Below are 18,501 nucleotides of genomic sequence, written 5' to 3'. Positions count from 1 at the left end.
GGTCGAATACTGGAGAGGGGGGAGATCCCTCTGCAGGACATGGATAAGATTTTATGTTGGAATGTAAGAGGGATTAATAGCCAACTTAAGCATCGAGAGATTAAGCAATTAATCATTTCGAAGAAAGTTGGGCTGGTTAGTCTTCTTGAAACAAAGGTTAAGAATAAAAATATGGGCACTTTGTATTCGAGTTTATTTTCTGGTTGGTATTTTACTACTAACAATCCTTGGCTAGATAAAGGAAGAATAATTGTAGCTTGGAATCCGAATATGTATATTCTTGATATTAGAGTTTGTACTAGTCAATTCATTCATTATTTTGCTCGAGCCACACACACGACAGGAAGTTTTTTTTTATCACATTTGTATATGGTTTTAATGATGTGAAATTGAGGGATCAACTGTGGCTGGAAATTCAAGAGTTAGCATCGAAGATCGATGGGGCTTGGATGATTTTGGGGGACTACAATGATATCTTACATCAGAATGAAATAGTTGGTAAGAAGACTATTATGAAGCCTTCTCTGAGCCTTCAAGATTGCATGGTCACTTGCCAAATGGAAGATCTGAAATTTTCAGGATGTTTCTATACATGGACGAACAAGCAACAAGCTGAGGATCGAATCTATTCTAAAATAGACAGGGCTATGGGTAACTTGAAATGGACAGACCAATACCCGAATTCTAAGGTAGTGTTTCTACCTGAAGGCATGTTTGATCATAGTTCCATACTTGTTTCATTTTATTTGGCTGTGAATCTTGGTAAACAACCTTTCAGATACTTCAGAATGTGGAAGGAAGCTTCATCATATGCAATTAAAGTCAGCACTAATTGGAATATCTTAGTTTCGGGTTCTCAGATGTTCAAATTAGTCATGAAATTAAAGAGACTCAAACAAATTTTCAGGGACATAAATAGGGAAGGATATCATGACATTCAAAAGGCAGAAGCTCAAGCCAAGCATTACCTGCTGGAAATTCAAGAAAGCTTGCACCAAGATCCTCTCAATGAGTCTCTCATTCGACAGGAGATGTTGGCTAGAGAAGAATTCACTCGATTAAATAGAGCACATCTTTTGATTTTAGCACAGAAAGCAAAAGCAAGCTGGGTGATGAATGGAGATGAAAATACTTCTATCTTTCATGCATCGTTGGAAGCTAGAATGATTCATAATCAATTTTTCTCTATACAAACTGAAGATGGTAACTGGGTGGATACAGAGGAATGTGTGCAAAGAGCTTTTTTAGAGTACTATAAAAAATTATTAGGTACTCAATTGCACAGCAGGAGGAAGGTTTCACAGGTTGTCATTGATTTAGGTCCGATCATCTCTGAGGCGCATTCTAGGCTGCTGTTAGAAAATTTTACAGCTCAGGAAGTTAACGATGCTCTCTTCTCCATTCCAGGTCTGAAGGCCCCTGGCCCAGATGGTTATAGTAGTTTTTTCTAACAGGATAATTGGAATTTGGTAGGTCTTGAGGTTAGTTCGGCTGTCTTAGACTTCCTATCCACGGGGAAGCTTCTTAAGGAGATTAACACTACAACCATCACCCTTATTCCAAAGACCAAATGTCCGACTAAAGTAAGTGACTTCCGTCCCATTTCCTGTTGTAATGTTCTATATACAATCGCATCCAAAATGATCTGTGCACGACTGAGAAGAGTTCTTCCTGATTTGATTGCAGAGAACCAAGGGGGATTTGTTCATGGGAGGTATATTGCACACAACATCATGATTTGTCAAGATTTAGTTCATCATTATGGAAGGAAACGATGCAAGCCGAGTTGTATGATTAACGTTGATTTGCAGAAAGCATATGATACGATAGAATGGGATTTCATAGAGGAGATGCTTACTGCTTTCACTTTTCCGAGGAAGATCATTCAGTTAATTATGACCTGTGTTAGAACACCAAGATTCTCCTTACTGCTCAATGGCTCTATGCATGGATTCTTTGCAGCTAAAAGGGGACTAAGGCAAGGGGATCCAATGTCTCCACTATTGTTTGTGTTAGGTATGGAGTACATGTCTAGAATTATGGTTAAAGTGGGATCTTTATCTGATTATAATTATCATGATAAATGTATTTCACTGAGACTAAATCACTTGTGCTTTGCGGATGACTTATTACTATTTTGTCATGGAGACTTTATCTCTATTATATGGATGCTTAGAGGCCTGAAACTGTTTTCGGGGACATCTGGTTTGGTACCAAATCATACCAAATCAGCTCTATTATGTAGTGGTATGGTGGAGGCTAAGGTAAATAGAGTGTTGAAATCTTCAGGATTTACTATAAGCTATTTACCTTTTCGATATCTTGGTATTCCAATATGTTCTAAGAAAATTTCTTCGGTGGAATGTGGGATTATTTTAGAGAAAATGGTGCACATAATCAGATAATGGAGCTCTCGGAAATCTTATATGGGAAGAGTTACATTAATTAATGCAGTATTACTTTCCATTCATTCTTATTGGGCACAAATCATGATATTGCCGAAGAAGCTACTGAAGGAAATTGATGCCATCTATAGAGCTTTTCTTTGGAGAGGAATGAGTGATCACTCAGGGCCTGGTCTTGTTGCTTGGCATAATATTTGTAATTCTAAGACAGCTGGAGGATTGGGTTTCAAGAGGGTCATGGACTGGAATGTTGCAGCTATAGGGAAATATATATGGGCTATTGCTTCCAAAAAAGATAATTTGTGGGTTAAATGGATTCACAGTATATATTTGAGGCAATTGGATTGGTGGGAATACAAAGCTCCCTCGGCTTGCAGCTGGTGCTGGAAGAAAATGGTGGTTGTTAAGGATCTTTTTAAAGCAAAAGTGGATTTGGCATCTTTTTCAGCACTGACATTTAGTATTAAAACAGGTCATGAATTGTTGTTTGCTTCACCTCTCAAAGTGCATTGGGCAAATTTTGTTTGGGAGATATTTACTATACCAAAACATAGGTTTATACTTTGGTTAGTTATGCTTTAGAGATTGCGTACCAGGGTCTTCATCCACAATTACAATTCATCTATGGATCAATCATGTCTATTATGTGGAGATCATAATGAAGATATTCAACATCTTTTTTTTTTCAGTGTACATATAGCAAGACTTGTCTATTACAAGTGAAGAAGTGGCTGTGTTGGAAAGTGAAAACAGAGGAATATGATAAGTTGCTGCAATGGATTTTCAAAATAAGGAGATGGAGTAGATTTCGAAAAAGCATTTTGACAGCTGTTGTTGCTTCCTTGGTGTATCACATTTGGAGAATGAGAAATGATATGCTATGGTCCCAAAAGGTTTGGTCTACAACTCATACACGGTCCAAACAATACAAAGAGATATTAGCTTGCGGATCTACACTAGAATGCCAAACAAGACAAGTCATTTAGATAGAGATTGGTTTCATTCAATTTGTAAAGATATCTAACTGATGTATAGAGGATAGGTATTATGGGGATTTATAGAGTTAGAGTCATATATTGTAAATTGTACATGAATTGGTTTTGAGCAATACAATGACCTCATTCAACAAAAAAAAAACATAAATGATAATTTTTCAATAAAAATTAACATTATATATTATATATTATTATTATAATAATATTTTATAATATTTAAATTTATATTGATGTGAGTATTAAATATCTAGTCTTGTATTAAATATTATTATTATAATAATAATATTTTATAGTATTTGAATTCATATTAATATAATTACTATTCTTGATTTACCGATTTTAAGTAAATATTCTTTTGGTAAATGTGAACCAGGTCGATTGCGAAAACATTTGAAAATTTCTCATGAAAAATGTTTTTGTGTTGATGATGTGTCTCGACACACTGAGGATCTTGTTGAAAATAAAACTTTGGTCTTAGAATATACTAAGTGTGACAAACAGATTGCAGATATTTTTACAAAAGCCTTTGATACAGTTAGGTTTGATTCCCTCAGGAAATCCTTGGGGTTTTGTCCCAATTAATTTGTTTTGTGCTGTACCATATCCCTGTGCTTGAAAAAGTTGTGTGATGTCTCCTTGTCCTTGCTCATCGAAAAAGTTTCAATCATTATGTCAAAATATATTTTTACTTCAGGTTAGAAATTATAGTTAATATAATTCATGCTATTTTTCTTCAAAATAAAATTAAAAAACAAATAGTCCCTCCAATTAATATTTCTTCAATTCAATTTGTGGTTTTGTGTGTGAGCTTTTGTTCCTCGAAAAATATTTCAAGCTCCATCTTAGAATAGAGCTACCTACACTGTTGTGTAAATTGCTTAACCTTGAGTAAGTTGGAACTATGTAACTAACAATTATGTAGAAGATACTCTACCACTGTTAAAAACAAGCCTTCAGTGTAGTGTGAAAGCATCTAATTTGGTTACTCATTGAGAAAAAGGCTAATAATTGCCACATAGGGCAATGTTCCTGAAAAAGGCTAAAAATTGCCATACAGGGCAATGATCTCTGCTTTCACAATCACACACAAATGCTTGAGATATACTGTTGGGCAAAATTTGTAAGTCTCATACACACTAATTGATTTGAGTGAAATATTTTTTGTGATTGGAATAAATGTTTGGTGATATTTTATTTTGAAAATTAAAAGCATGATTTATATTAAATATATTTTCTAAACCTTATAGTAAAGATGTGTTTTGATATAATGATTGTTTCTTTCTCCACATGCAAGGGCACGAAGACATTGGGCACTAATCAAAATGTGATATTTTTATTTTTTTGGGTACATTCGTTTTTACTACTTAAAATAATAAAAAAAATAATATATATATATATATTTCTTTTTTAGGGAAATCAAATCTGCGTGTGTCAAAAAGGGTAAGTTGTATCTTGATTGTTTTTGTCACTGATTATATTATTTGACATCAAAAGTTTCTATTTTTGGTTTATTTTCCTTGACTGTGCAAAGTTTTCTTTTCTTTGGGATATCAATTCATTAATTTTGTCTTGAAAAGGAATAAAATCAAATCCCTGAGTGTCATTTTCTTATCTTTATTTTCGGTCAAAGAGAGACTCATTTTCTCATTCTTTTTAAAAAAAAAAAAAAAAAATTCTCTTTGTTTTTGCTTGTTGCATCTATGGTGAAAACTCGAGGCAGTGGAGTACATGCATTTCCCATTGGTAACAACCGTCTCGGTCACACAAAGAAGGCTTGAAAAATTGTGCTGTCATTGTCTTTTGTTTTTTTTTTTTGACAAAGAGGGGGAGTAGTAGTTTGACTCTTTGGATTGTGTTTTGTGTTGGTTTTACTCCGTTGGCTTATTGATAGACAACAAGGGGGAGTAAGAGGTTCATTTTGATCGGTTTATCTTGTTTTATGTTTTGATCCTTGTTACTTTTGAGATGCTTTTCGCAGGGGGAGTAATGTAACATTCTAATCAGGTTTGTCTTTGCAGGATCTTTCAAAATAAACTCTTAAAATATTTTTGTCTATCAAGTTGCCAAAGGGGGAGATTGTAAAGTCCTTTTTTGGCTAACTTTATTTTAGACAAAATATTTTAAAGTTATTAAGGAAAATCAGTAGTATCTCCATATTGATTTTCGGTTTTATTTGGCAATATTTTCAGCTGGTTTTGTAATGTGAAAAGATCTCTACATGTGAATATATTTGTTACCTTTTTTATCTCAAATAATCAATTTTTGGTAACAATATATTTGTGCAAATATCTTGAGATTATTTTCAGGGATTATATGGGATTATGGTTATCCTGGAAATAAAGAAAGTGTCGAAAATGAACATGGTCAAGAGAAATGACCATGTTCGTTCTGCCAGATCAAACGGATCACGCTGCTGACTCATCAGTTTCCTTTTCTGTCGACACAGAATCCATCTGGCTGGCTGTTTTCCTAAATCAAAGGAATTCGCAAATTGATTTCAAAGATACCAGAAAATCATGGCCTTGGACGATTTCCCTTCCTATAAATACCTTGCCAAGGCCTTTGGATTTTTCACCTCTTCCATTTTCAATATTTGTAAACATTATTTTGAAGAGTGTCTTTATTTGTAGAGATTAAGTTTGTTCACCTTAATCTTTGTGAGAGTGCTGAGTGTACTTGTGGATATCTATCTAGTCCATTGTAAACAGATATTGTCTATTGTGAACGTGTTCATAAGGATATTCGGGAGAGGATTCTATCTAAGTCTCACTTCGGGAGGAAGTGTGCACTCGCTATTCTTTGAAGGGAGTTCAAGAGAATCAGCGTTTCATCAAACCAGATTCGTAGAGAAGAGTACAACAAGATTGCGGCAATAGTTTAAGAGGGAGTCTTACATTGTTTAAGTCAATGCTTTTGTACACTTTGTTTCTTTACTAATTGGTTTATTCTCTGGGCGTGGCCCCAAGGAGTAGGTTATCCGAAAGGGTTTCTGAACCTTGTAAAAATTCGCTGTGTTCTTTAATTTTTGCACTGTCTATTTATTGTGTTCAGTTCTGTCGTGACAAGTTCGGATTCTGTTCCGACAGAACTGGTATCTGTGTAAACAATTAATTACCATTCCGCATTTTAATTAATTCATGGTTTAATTAATTTGGTAATTACTAAAAACGGAATTTCAAATATTTTATAACATTTAAATTTATATTAATATAGTTATTAAATATCTAGTTTTGTTTGATAATTTTTTTAATAAAAATTAAGATTATGTATTATATACTATTATTATAATAATATTTAAATTTATATTGATATAAGTATTAAATATTTAGTTTTGTATTAAATATTATTATAATAATATTTGAATTCATATTAATATAATTAGTAAAAAAATAAGAGTATATATTATTATCATAATAATATTTTATAACATTTAAATTTATATTAATATAGTTATTAAATATATAGTCTTCTATTACATATTACTATAATGATATTTTATAATATTTGAATTTATATTAATATAATTATTATATATATAGTCTTATATTAAATATTATTATAATAATGATATTTTATAATATTTAAATTTATATTAATATAATTGATAAATATATATTTTTAAATTAGTTTTAAAGGCATATTCCGTTAAATATTTAGAATATTCTGTTAAAGTTAACAAATTAAACCGTTAAAACTAAAAATTTCTGTTATCTACACACTTATTATATAAAAGAGATATATATATATTATTAACTTAGTTAATAACACAATTTATAACTAAAAATAAATTACTTATAATGTTAAAAAGTTGTTGCTAAAAATATTATTAATCACATAAACTAATAGTATAACATTGGGATTAAAAATAATAGCTGAAAATATGGAAACTTATTTAAGTTCTTTACAACGAATATGTAGGATATATAATAGCTAGAAACAAAAAATTATGTTGAATGTTTGGCCAAATTTAAAACACTATAGTTTAGACTTTAACGAACTATAAAATAACAACTCTCAAACAAAATTGAATAAATAGCAAAACATATATATATAATTAGCCAACTATATATTTTTACGAGTTGTTATCAATAGATTCTCAATAATTTTTATTTTTTACAAGTTTTTATCAATAGATTCTCAATAAAAATCAATATAGCATATACGTATGTACATTATTATATATGTAGCTCTATATATATATAGATATCAAATGTAAAATAAAATTAAACTTTTACTATTATTATAAAATGAATATATACAAACAGATTGCACATAATCGAAAATATATATTAATTTATACTAGGAGCAAAGTGGCACACTACTCCAAAAAAAGTTTTTGTCCCACAAGTCCTCTATTTGATAACTTTAAAAAGTGAGATTTTTTAGGAACTGCGTTACGAGCCCTAAAAGAATATTTTTAGGACCAAGTTTTATTTTTAATTTTAAAAAAATTAATTAGTAGCCAAAGCTTCTGCCCTAGCTCCGACGATGACGGCGGCGCCACCACCCAAAACTCGAGGAACGTCATGGTAGTGGTGGCTTCTCTTGGAAAGGCCTAGAATGGCCGGATTAGAGCCATGAATTCTCGAATCACCATGGATTCTGGTGAACGTCGATTCCAATTCCGACGACCATTGTGTCCGATCATTTAGTGGGTTTTGAAGTCCAAAGCACAAGGAGTGCAGTGGTCGTGGTCATTTTTGTGATAGTCAAAATCCCGTGATTCGTAAGGGGAAAGACCGGGTAAGCTGTGCAATCTCACACCGCCTGGGGAAGGTCAAATGTAATGATTCTAAGACTGTGTAGGTATGGGACTACACAGTTGAAGATGGCTTAAATGGATTGATGGGTACTACCTATATCAGGAAGGTGCATCTTCTTTTCGGTAGCCCATCACTTGAGAACTCCAAAGTTAAGCGTTCTTGGCCTGGAGTAATCTAGGGATGAGTGACCTCCTGGGAAGTTTTCCTAGGAAGTGTGCGAGTGAGGACAAAGCACGCTAGAAAGACTTGTCTTGGTTTGTAGGGCCAGTCATCATTCCAGAAAGCAGCCATAGTGATGTGGGGCGTCACATAATGGTATCAGAGCCTTGAGCCAGCCGGAAGTGTGGCCAACGGGGACGTCGGGCCCGTAGGGGGGTGATTGTGATAGTCAGAATCCTGTGATCCGTAAGGGGAAAGACCGGGTAAGTTGTGCAATCCCATACTGCCTGGGGAAGGTCAAATGTAATGATTCTAAGACTGTGTAGGTATGGGACTACACAGTTGAAGAGGGCTTAAATGGATTGATGGGTACTACCTATATCAGGAAGGTGCATCTTCTTTTCGGTAGCCCATCACTTGAGAACTCCAAAGTTAAGCGTTCTTGGCCTGGAGTAATCTAGGGATGGGTGACCTCCTGGGAAGTTTGCCCAGGAAGTGTGCGAGTGAGGATAAGCACGCTGGAAAGACTTGTCTTGGTTTGTAGGGCCAGTCATCATTCCAGAAAGCAGCCATAGTGATGTGGGGCGTCACAATTTTGCTCGGGGTGGCTCGAGGTGTAACGCCCTGGCTACCCCAGAACAGTTACGGTGAACGGTGGACCGGAAATTTGACTCATTGCCTGAGTCCTTTGGTAAAAAACGTGCTCTAAGTGTGATTAACAGGTTAAGGTACAAAACCAATAAAAAGGAAATGGAGATTTTATTACAAACTGCTCTGCAGAGCTACGCAAAACATTTACAAGTGGTTCTCAGTACAAAATGGTCGTTATAGTTGTAAAGTTACAGTCCCGCCGACCTAAGCGGCAAAAATAGGGTAAACCCCCTAGTTCCTCTGAGAACACCTTGACCGTGGCGGTCAAGCGGCTGCATATGTACACAACACCACATCAGCTCTCCACTCAAGGCTAGGTGAGCTTTTCTTTCCCTTTACCTGCACCACATAACACCCATGAGCCAAAGCCCAGCAAGAAAACATAATACTTTTCATAACATCATTAAATGATTATCATTATAATCACACTGAGCATAAAGCTTTCAAACAAATGAATAACACATGATTTTAGCGGGAGAGTGGCTGTTAAGTAAGCCACTAGCCTCCAAGCTCTCTTTTCTAGCGAGAGAGTGGCTGATGGGTAAGCCACTAGCCTTCAAGCTCTGTTTTCTAGCAAGAGAGTGGCTGATAGGTAAGCCACTAGCCTTCAAGCTCTGTTTTGTAGCGGGAGAGTGGCTGATAGGTAAGCCACTAGCCTCCAGGCTCTGTTTGTTCATCGACCCTCAGGGTAGGTCAGGCATTAATGCTCCTTGAGTCATTCAATGCTAATGGTCGATTAGATCTAATCTCTGTTGGCTTGCGTGATTCACGCTAAGGCCGTTCTGACAAGTAAGTCAGCGCTTCCTGACCTGTGTCCAGTAACACTGCCGAGCCTGACAAATAAGTCACAGCCTCACAGCTGATACTAACACTTTTGTCGATTCTGTATTCAATCCATGTCCATATTTATACAATCAACATGCCTCACAAATATCCATGCATGTCACACTTTGGGTGCAGTTTTCTTACCTTTGATTCGAGCTAGAATGAGCAAAAGAACAACCTTTGAGAACAGTTTAGCTTTTAGTCCTTTAGCGGTTACCTAATCACAACACATATGGGATACCATCAATAATCAAGATAATCAAGGGTTCTCAAACCATTATCTAACCTCCAAGAGATCAATCCAAACTAATCCAAGTAGCAAGGACACTCCCGAGGCCTTAAACTAGGTTTCCGGGGTCAAAACGAGCAAACGGGGCGAAAACAGGGCAAGGGCTGCGGCCCTAGCACCTTGGGCCGCGGCCCCCAGAATTTTCCAGAGGCAAGCGCCGCGGCGCCCCACACAAGGGCCGCGGCGCCCAGCGAAACAGAAAGGCCACCTGCTTCTTCAAAGAAGGGTCGCGGCGCCACAAGAACAGGGCCGCGGCGCTCCACCCTGGGCCATTCCCAACCGTGTTTCTAACACTTCAAAGCCTCCAAAATCATCCCTAAACATTCCCCAATCATCAAAACAAAGTTCCCAAGCTTCCCCATGCATCAAAACCCTCAAAACCCAAGGCTCGAACGAACCGAAAACTCAAAAATTCACAAATTCAATTCAAAGCTTAGAAACTCGGAAAAACTCAAAACTTAAACTTCGATTACCTTCAATTGGGTTGTTTTCCGTCGAATCCTTCGGTTAAGAAGCTTCTAATCTTCCCTAGGATCGCTATGCCTCGATCCTCACTCGATTCTGACTCCTAGAACTCAAGATTTCGTCAAAAAAGCTTAAACGGTAAAACGAACTTTGAAAAGGGAGAACGGAAGGTTTTCTTATCGTATGTTCTATCTGATAAGCTACTTCAACCTTAAGTAACCTCAAATAAAACCTAATGCTCGGGGTCTCGAAAACACCCCCGGGGACATTATAGTCAAAACCTCCAGAATTTCACCCTGATCTCAAATATTCCCAATGTATCATCAAATGAACATTTCTATTACCCCAAAATTGACCCCATTATGGTAAAACCGCTAATCCACTAAAAATAACCGTCTCATGTCAAATAGCTCGAATATATCTCCATAATAATGGAATCTCATTCACAAATCACATCATGCACCCAAATACACAAATTACCCTCAACGGGCCAAATTATCATAATACCCCTGTAATTGTAAATATGGACTCATATGCATGCATTTCACATCATATCATAATATAATCAACATATACATGCATTTAATCATTTAATAACATAATTAAGCAAGTATGGCCCTCCCGGCCTACTATTCACGCCGTTAAACTCATCGGAGAATTCGGGGCATTACAACTATCCCCTCCTTACTGAAATTTCGTCCCCGAAATTTACCTGAACAGCTCGGGATACTGACTCTGCATATCTGACTCCAGCTCCCAGGTCGCCTCCTCGACCTTGCTGTTGCACACTAAGTTTATGATGCCAAATTTCCACAAGAACTTGTGTTTTTTAGATCTTTTGTGAAGTCGTACTATTTTTTTCCTTTTTTTTTTTTGCATACTTGTACACACTTTTATTTTAGATGATACATTCATTAAATCTCTTACTCATGACATATGATTAAGTATTATATGTTTACACATAATTTATTTTTTAATATAAGTGGCTGAGGTTAAGGATTACATTTGTTGTATTTTTTTTTTCTGCATTTCTGTTATGCTATTAAAGCTTAAGGATTACTGAATGGTGAGAAGGCTTTATAAGCAATTTTGTTTAACTTTTGGTATGAATTTCAATGATAGTTAAATTTTTTTGCCATAGAGAGCCAACCACGACAGTTATTAACTGTCGGCATTGCTACCCCTACACCGACATAGACAAATATGATAGTTAGTCGACAGCCGTCGTTGCTCAATAACAACAGTTAAAAATTGCCGGGAAAGCCTATTTTTGTAGTAGTATGAATATGATTGTTTGGAAAAATATATACAATAATAATATTAATTAATGACTACAAAAAATCATTACACATAATTTGTTGTTTTTGATATGTGATGTAAACTGTTTTCGAAAATCTGATGTCAATAAGCCCAAATTAAGATTTCAAAAGATCCTTGTGAAGACTTGGATCCAACTTCCAACAAGATCATAATAAATTAATTAAAGGGTATTTTTTATAGTATAAATCCATATGTTTAACCAAACCAACCAGATAGGTTAGGGTCTCAAGCTTTTTGAAGACTCTTTATGCAAAATAAATAAATATGTTAATTAATGCATTTATTTTTAAATATTAAACATATTCTCTAAAAATATTGTATTCACTCAACAAAAAATAATAAGAAAAAAAGTAAAGAAAATATTTATGTAAATTATTTAAATATAATTATTTTAATAAAACTAATTATTATTTTTTTCTTTATAAAGTTGCATGTGATGTCTGCTAATAATTTTTCGATTTAGATTAAAATCATTTTAAAATACAAACTACATTTTCTATTTATATAAATATATCGTAAATAAACAATTCAAAAATTCAAACAAATATAGGCTTATTTTTAAAAAAAGAAAAAAGTCTAAACTTATTTTCTAATAATATTTCGATTTCAATGTTAAAATTTCTCTAGCTAGAAAAAACATTAAATTTTATTTTTGAACTAAAAAAAAATAGAGATTCCCAAATATTGGGGGAACTTAGCCAATATAGGCATACCCTTGGCCAGTTCCTAATAATAAGGTTAAAGCCATTTATCTACCATTGATGAAGCTAATTAATTTAATTCCAATAAATAATCTCGTACGTACGTACGACGTTGTATAGTATAAATGTATGTTCATGCATGTGACTTCTAAGTCTTCTATTAATATTTATACCGCACTTCCAAAATAATAAATAATTACTTACCAACCCTATTAACCTCTATTTCTTTTGCAAACTAACCATGTGACTCGATTTATATATATTATATGAGAATTTACTTATTTGTACCTTATATTTTTGCAAAGTATTATTTTTGTATCATCTGTTTTTAATAATGTTTATATGGTACCCTGTATTTTAAAATTATACATGTTTGATACCCTATACTCAGATTTGACAGATAAAATTTTGTCAATATGATCAAACTGTCATCAGTTATATGTAATTAAGTAATTAAATTTAAATTTAGAATTTACATAATTTTATTAATTAAATTTGAGTTTCGGGTACCAAATATGTACGATTTTAAAATACAATGAACCATATGAGCATTATTGAAAACAGAGAGTATCAAAATGATACTTTGTAAAAATACAGAGTACCAAATAGTTACATACCCATATTATATATATGTTTGTGTATATAAACATTTAGATAAGTATTTATTGGAATTTTTTAGGTAGTGTAATCATTTTTGCCCCGAAAAAATTATAACTCAATTTTTTTAAGGATGACATATGTTATAATTATAATAGAAATTTCGCTAATTTTTGAAAAATTGTGAATAATTTACGATGTTGAAATTAAAAGGTAAACAATCAGTTTCACTCGTGTCTAATTTTTTTATATACATAAAAAACAGATTATTAAAACTCTAATTTTGGCCCAACAAATTATTTGGAATATAAAAAAAAATTGATTAATGCCTACTATAACCATCTTGTGTATTTTCATATAAAAGAATTGAGTTATAATTTTTTTAAATATAAAAATAAAAAATGTGTCTAGTGAAAAAGTAAACCCCTACTAACTCTTATATTTATATATATATATATATATGTGGTGAATTATTAAGGTCTCGAAAATATAATATCGATCAAACAATACCATTATATTATTCTAAGTGTAAGAGAGTATGGGAAGTAGCGGGCATGAGAATCTCCTGGAAGACCTAAAGATCAGTATAGAGAGGTCATGTATGGTATTTCCATGGCGAGAAACGGAGAGAAAATCCATGTTCTTATCGAACATAGACCAAGTCCTCACTTTCGACGTCCAAACACTCCACTTTTTCCAAGCTCGCGATGATGATGATCCAGATGATGTAGCCAAGAAAGTGAAAGAGAGTTTGGGGAAGGTTCTGGTGGAGTACGATTACTTGTGTGGGAGACTGAAGATGAACGATGAAACGGGTCGTTTTGAGATCGACTGTGATGCCTCCGGTGCTGGCTTTGTTCAGGCCTCTTCTCAGTATTGTTTGGATGAGATTGGAGACTTGACTTTTCCTAATCCAGCTTTTGCTCAACTTGTTTCTCCTTCTACTAATTTCAATCATTCCCCACTTTGCATTTTTCAGGTATATATACATATATCTCTTGTTCTACACTTTGATTATGACACGTTCATATATGAGAATTTTTTATAGGGCATAACTTTAAGCTTTATTAGTGGGTTTATTAGTGGGTCTCTTAGTGTTTATCGATCTATGAACAGTTTTCGGTATGATTTTTTTAATGACAGTGTATATTGTAGCTATTTAGAGTATTATGCAAATTTTTAGAAAATTTCGAATAATTTACAGTATCCAAAATTAGGTTCAAACATGTTGTTTTCCACGCATATAAAAAAAATTAATCACGCGTGCAATAACATATTTGAACGTAATTTTTAATACTATAAACTATTCAAAATTTTTTGAAGATTTGCAACATATTCTAAATAGCTACACTATACACGATTATAAAAAAAATCAACCCGAAAATTATTTACACGTAAATATGAATACAAAGAGTTTCATCGATATGTCTTAAAAGCAAAGACCTAAGTAGAAAAATTCCCATATATATATATTAGGATTACAAATTGATTGAGTTGTCAATGATCATACAGCAAATTTCGGATTTTGAGTCGAAATTAAATTGTATGGTCAAACATTAATTGTTTGACTAAAATTATTACCATATATATACAACTAATTGTGTGTGTATATATCTATATGTATATGTTTGCATGCAGGTGACATCTTTCAAGTGCGGTGGTTTCGTAATAGGCATCACCACCAACCACGTAACCTTCGACGGCTTCAGCTTCAAACTCTTCTTACGAAACCTCGCCGCCGTGGCCGCCGACAAACCCTTACTCCTCTCCCCATGCAACGACCGCCGACTCCTCGCCGCTCGATCCCCGCCACTTGTCGAGTTTCCCCACCCCGAGCTCTTCAAGCCGACGTCGACGACTCCCACCGCCAGTGTCTTCCAACCAACCAACACGGACGCCGCCGTCTTCGAAATCTTCCGGCTCAGCTCCGCCGACATAAACCGCCTCAAAGAGAAAGCTCGCCCCCCAAACGAAGAGGACTACTACTCCGACGGAGCCAAGAACATCACGAGCTTCAAAGTCGTCACGGCCTTCTTGTGGCGGTGCAAGGCGCTGTCGAGCGAAGACGCGGCGCCTGAGAAAGAATCGACGATCCTTTACGCGGTGGAGATACGGCGAAGACTGAAGCCTCCGCTGCCGGAGAGTTACAGTGGGAACGCGGTTCTGACTGCGTACGCGAGAGGGAGCTGGAAGAATGGGAGTTTTGGAAGATAGTTGAGAGAGTGGCGGAGGGGGAGAAGAGGATGACGGCGGAGTACGCGAGGTCGACCATAGACTGGGGAGAGGTGTACAAGGGGTACCCTCACGGGGACGTGTTGGTTTCGTCGTGGTGGAAATTAGGGTTTGATGAGGTTGAGTATCCATGGGGGAAGCCCAAGTACAGCTGTCCCGTCGTCTCATCACAGCTGAGAAAGGACATTATTGTTCTCTTCCCAGATCTTGTCAATAATAATGGTGGTGGCTGCGGTGGTGGCGGTGGCGGTGGTGGTGGTGGTGGTGGTCGAGGAGTTAATGTTTTGGTTGCTTTGCCAGCTAAGGAGATGGATAAGTTTCGAACTTTCTTCCGTACGTTCCTGTTTGGTTGAGAGGAAACCATCCAGAAATTATATATATATATATGCATTAATAATGTTAGGTATCACTAACAGTAATTTTAGTAACTTTAATTTTATTATATATATATATGCATTAATATATAATGTAAGATATCAGTACTGTAGTGCTGAACGAATTTTAGTATTTTCTATACATGAATACTAATAAGAGAGTATCCAATGGAGGCAATGCAAGTTTTCTCTCAAAATTATATATTAATATTTTATTAAAAGTAGCCAATTATAATTTTTTTCCTTTTTTAAACAATAAAAAAAGTTGGCAATTTTGCTTCGTCTACGGCAACTCCCACTAGAGATGCTCTAAGAATATTCTCTAAGATTATACGTGTACTGAATGTTTATTTAAAGGGATTATATATTTTTGGACCATGTATTTTGTGTCATTATCTGTTTGGACTTTGTATTTTGACAAATTACTTTTTGGACTCTATGTTTTGTAAAATAGTTAAAATAGAACCCTAAACCTGATTTTGATCAATGTTTTCTCAACTAAAATCACAAATAATTTACAAAACTAATAATTCAGAACAAAAATAAAATTATTCTGCTTAAAAAATGTGTTGTTATATTCAATTTTCTCTTCATCAAAATTGAGTTTAGGGTTCTATTTTAACATTTTACAAAATAGGGTCCAAAAAATAATTTGTCAAAATATAGGATCCAATTAGGTAATGAAATAAAACATAAGGTCCAAAAAAGTATAAACACTTATTTCAATTCAATAAGGTTATCTTGTCACAATAAATTATTTTTTAAAGTTATTTTACACTCTAGTCTAGTTTTAATAATTATTTGCAAAATGGTATCTCATAATTAAGATAGCTAGTCAAAAATTTAGACAGGTGGTCGAAAAATTCAAACAGTCGGTCGAAAAATTGAGACAACTGATCTAATTTTAGACAGAGGTCATTTTACAAAAAATTATCAAAAGTAGGTCCGAAAGCAAAATCACTTAAAAAAAATACTATTTTTACCAATTTTTCATTCAATAATTAGTTATCATATTGTAATCTTATTATAATTATGCTACTCTAACAGATATTATAAACAAAATGATTAAATATAATATGAAACTAAAGAAACTGAAAGAACGTCAACGACAAGTGATAGCTTTAAATATATAATCAAAAACAACAAATTGATTATGAGCTTTCATACGTGACCTATATAAATAAAGCTTCAAGATCATATAATAAATCAATTGTTTTACAATTTTCTCAAATAGGCATGTAAATGGGGCGGGTCTGCCCCGCCCCGCTTCTGCCTCGCCCCGCCCCGCCTCGAATTCTGCCCCAAAATTTTACCGGAACAATGATGCCCCGACGGGTCGGGGCCCCGACCCGCCCCGCTCCATAGACCCATTTTGCCATTCCTATCTCAAATTCTCATCCCAAACCGTACGTAATTCTCAAAATTAAAAATTACAAAATCAATTTACAATGTTTTACAAACACAATACCAAATTGATAATTCATGATTAATTTAGGGGACAATAATACTAAAAATCTGATTATTTATTTTGTTGAATGATATATTTAGGTGAGGTGTGGTATGAGATGCATTTTTGGTGACCAGATGAATTCTCATCTAAAAATTAAGAGAGGTTGCCAAAATATATGCCCATTTTCCAAATATACATGTATTGTGCTTGTTTTTTTTTAACATGACTATTTTTTTTAATATTCTTTTTTAGTAAGTAAAAAATTAGTGGGGTAATTTAGTTAGAGTGGTATAATTGTAATAATATTATAATATGATAACTTATTATTAAGTAAAAATAAACATTACTCAAATGATGACACTTGTCATCAAATTAGGGGGAGAGTGCAAAAAAGAGTGTATTAGATAGTCTCCTTGGCACTTCTCTCAGTACATACATAGATAAATTGTAAATGTATTCTATATATGCATATGGTAATAATTGTTTTTAATCACTACCGATAAGTAATTTTAATATTTTTCATATATGGATAAATTATAACTTTATTATTATATATGTGCATTATTAACGTTAGGTTTCATTGTAGTGGTGATTGTTTTTAATCAAGCTACTTACTATTAGATTATTGTGTCCTACATGGAATAAGTGTAAGAATATTAAACCATTAATAAGAACATGTGTAACTCCACTAACACTACAACAGAAAGGAGTATTAGAGGCGGAGGCTTCCGCCGGTAATACATATTACCGGCGGGGGTCCGCCGGTAACTCGGTCGGTGATTAGGGGTATTACCGGCGGACTGATACCCCGCCGGTAATATATTAATACCAGCGGATTAATAGGGGCGGGACTCCGCCGGTATAAAAAATTTGACTTATTTAATACCAGCAGTCCCGTCCCTAGTAATATGCCGCTAATAAATAAACATAATTTAAGGAACAAAAAAAGAAAATAATAACACCATTAAAATAGAAAACAACTTATAAAAACACAAACAAAATTGAAAAAATATGAAATCCAGAAACAAATCCCATTAAAATAATTTATTAAACAACACAATAAACTTAAGAACATTATAAATCTGAAATATGTGAAATCTGAAACATATACAATAAAAAAAATCATAAAACAATATAACAAACTTAAGAACATAAAAAATCTGAAAACTGTCATGAAATCCATGCCGTGTTCAAACCCCATCAGTGGCCAAACTCTTTGCCATGGTCAAACCCACGAACCTCACAACCCCACTATGAACCACCGCCACCTAAATA

The 18,501-nt window shown here is 34.3% G+C and overlaps 1 protein-coding gene across 1 annotated transcript; it reads left to right on the top strand.

Moving 5' to 3' along the window:
• The first annotated feature begins 13,666 nt into the window (after positions 1-13,666).
• Positions 13,667-16,154, top strand: LOC133815764 (acyltransferase GLAUCE). The gene is given in 3 exon segments (XM_062248568.1): positions 13,667-14,149; positions 14,809-15,346; positions 15,349-16,154. Coding segments are annotated over 3 exon segments (1,386 nt in total). The 5' UTR covers positions 13,667-13,708; the 3' UTR covers positions 15,756-16,154.
• Positions 16,155-18,501: the final 2,347 nt, after the last annotated feature.

The sequence above is a fragment of the Humulus lupulus genome, chromosome 2 (genome assembly GCF_963169125.1).
Source record: "Humulus lupulus chromosome 2, drHumLupu1.1, whole genome shotgun sequence".
NCBI classification, from domain to species: domain Eukaryota; kingdom Viridiplantae; phylum Streptophyta; class Magnoliopsida; order Rosales; family Cannabaceae; genus Humulus; species Humulus lupulus.
The sequence above is the reverse complement of the archived record's forward strand: the minus strand, read 5'-3'. Positions and strand labels throughout refer to the sequence as shown.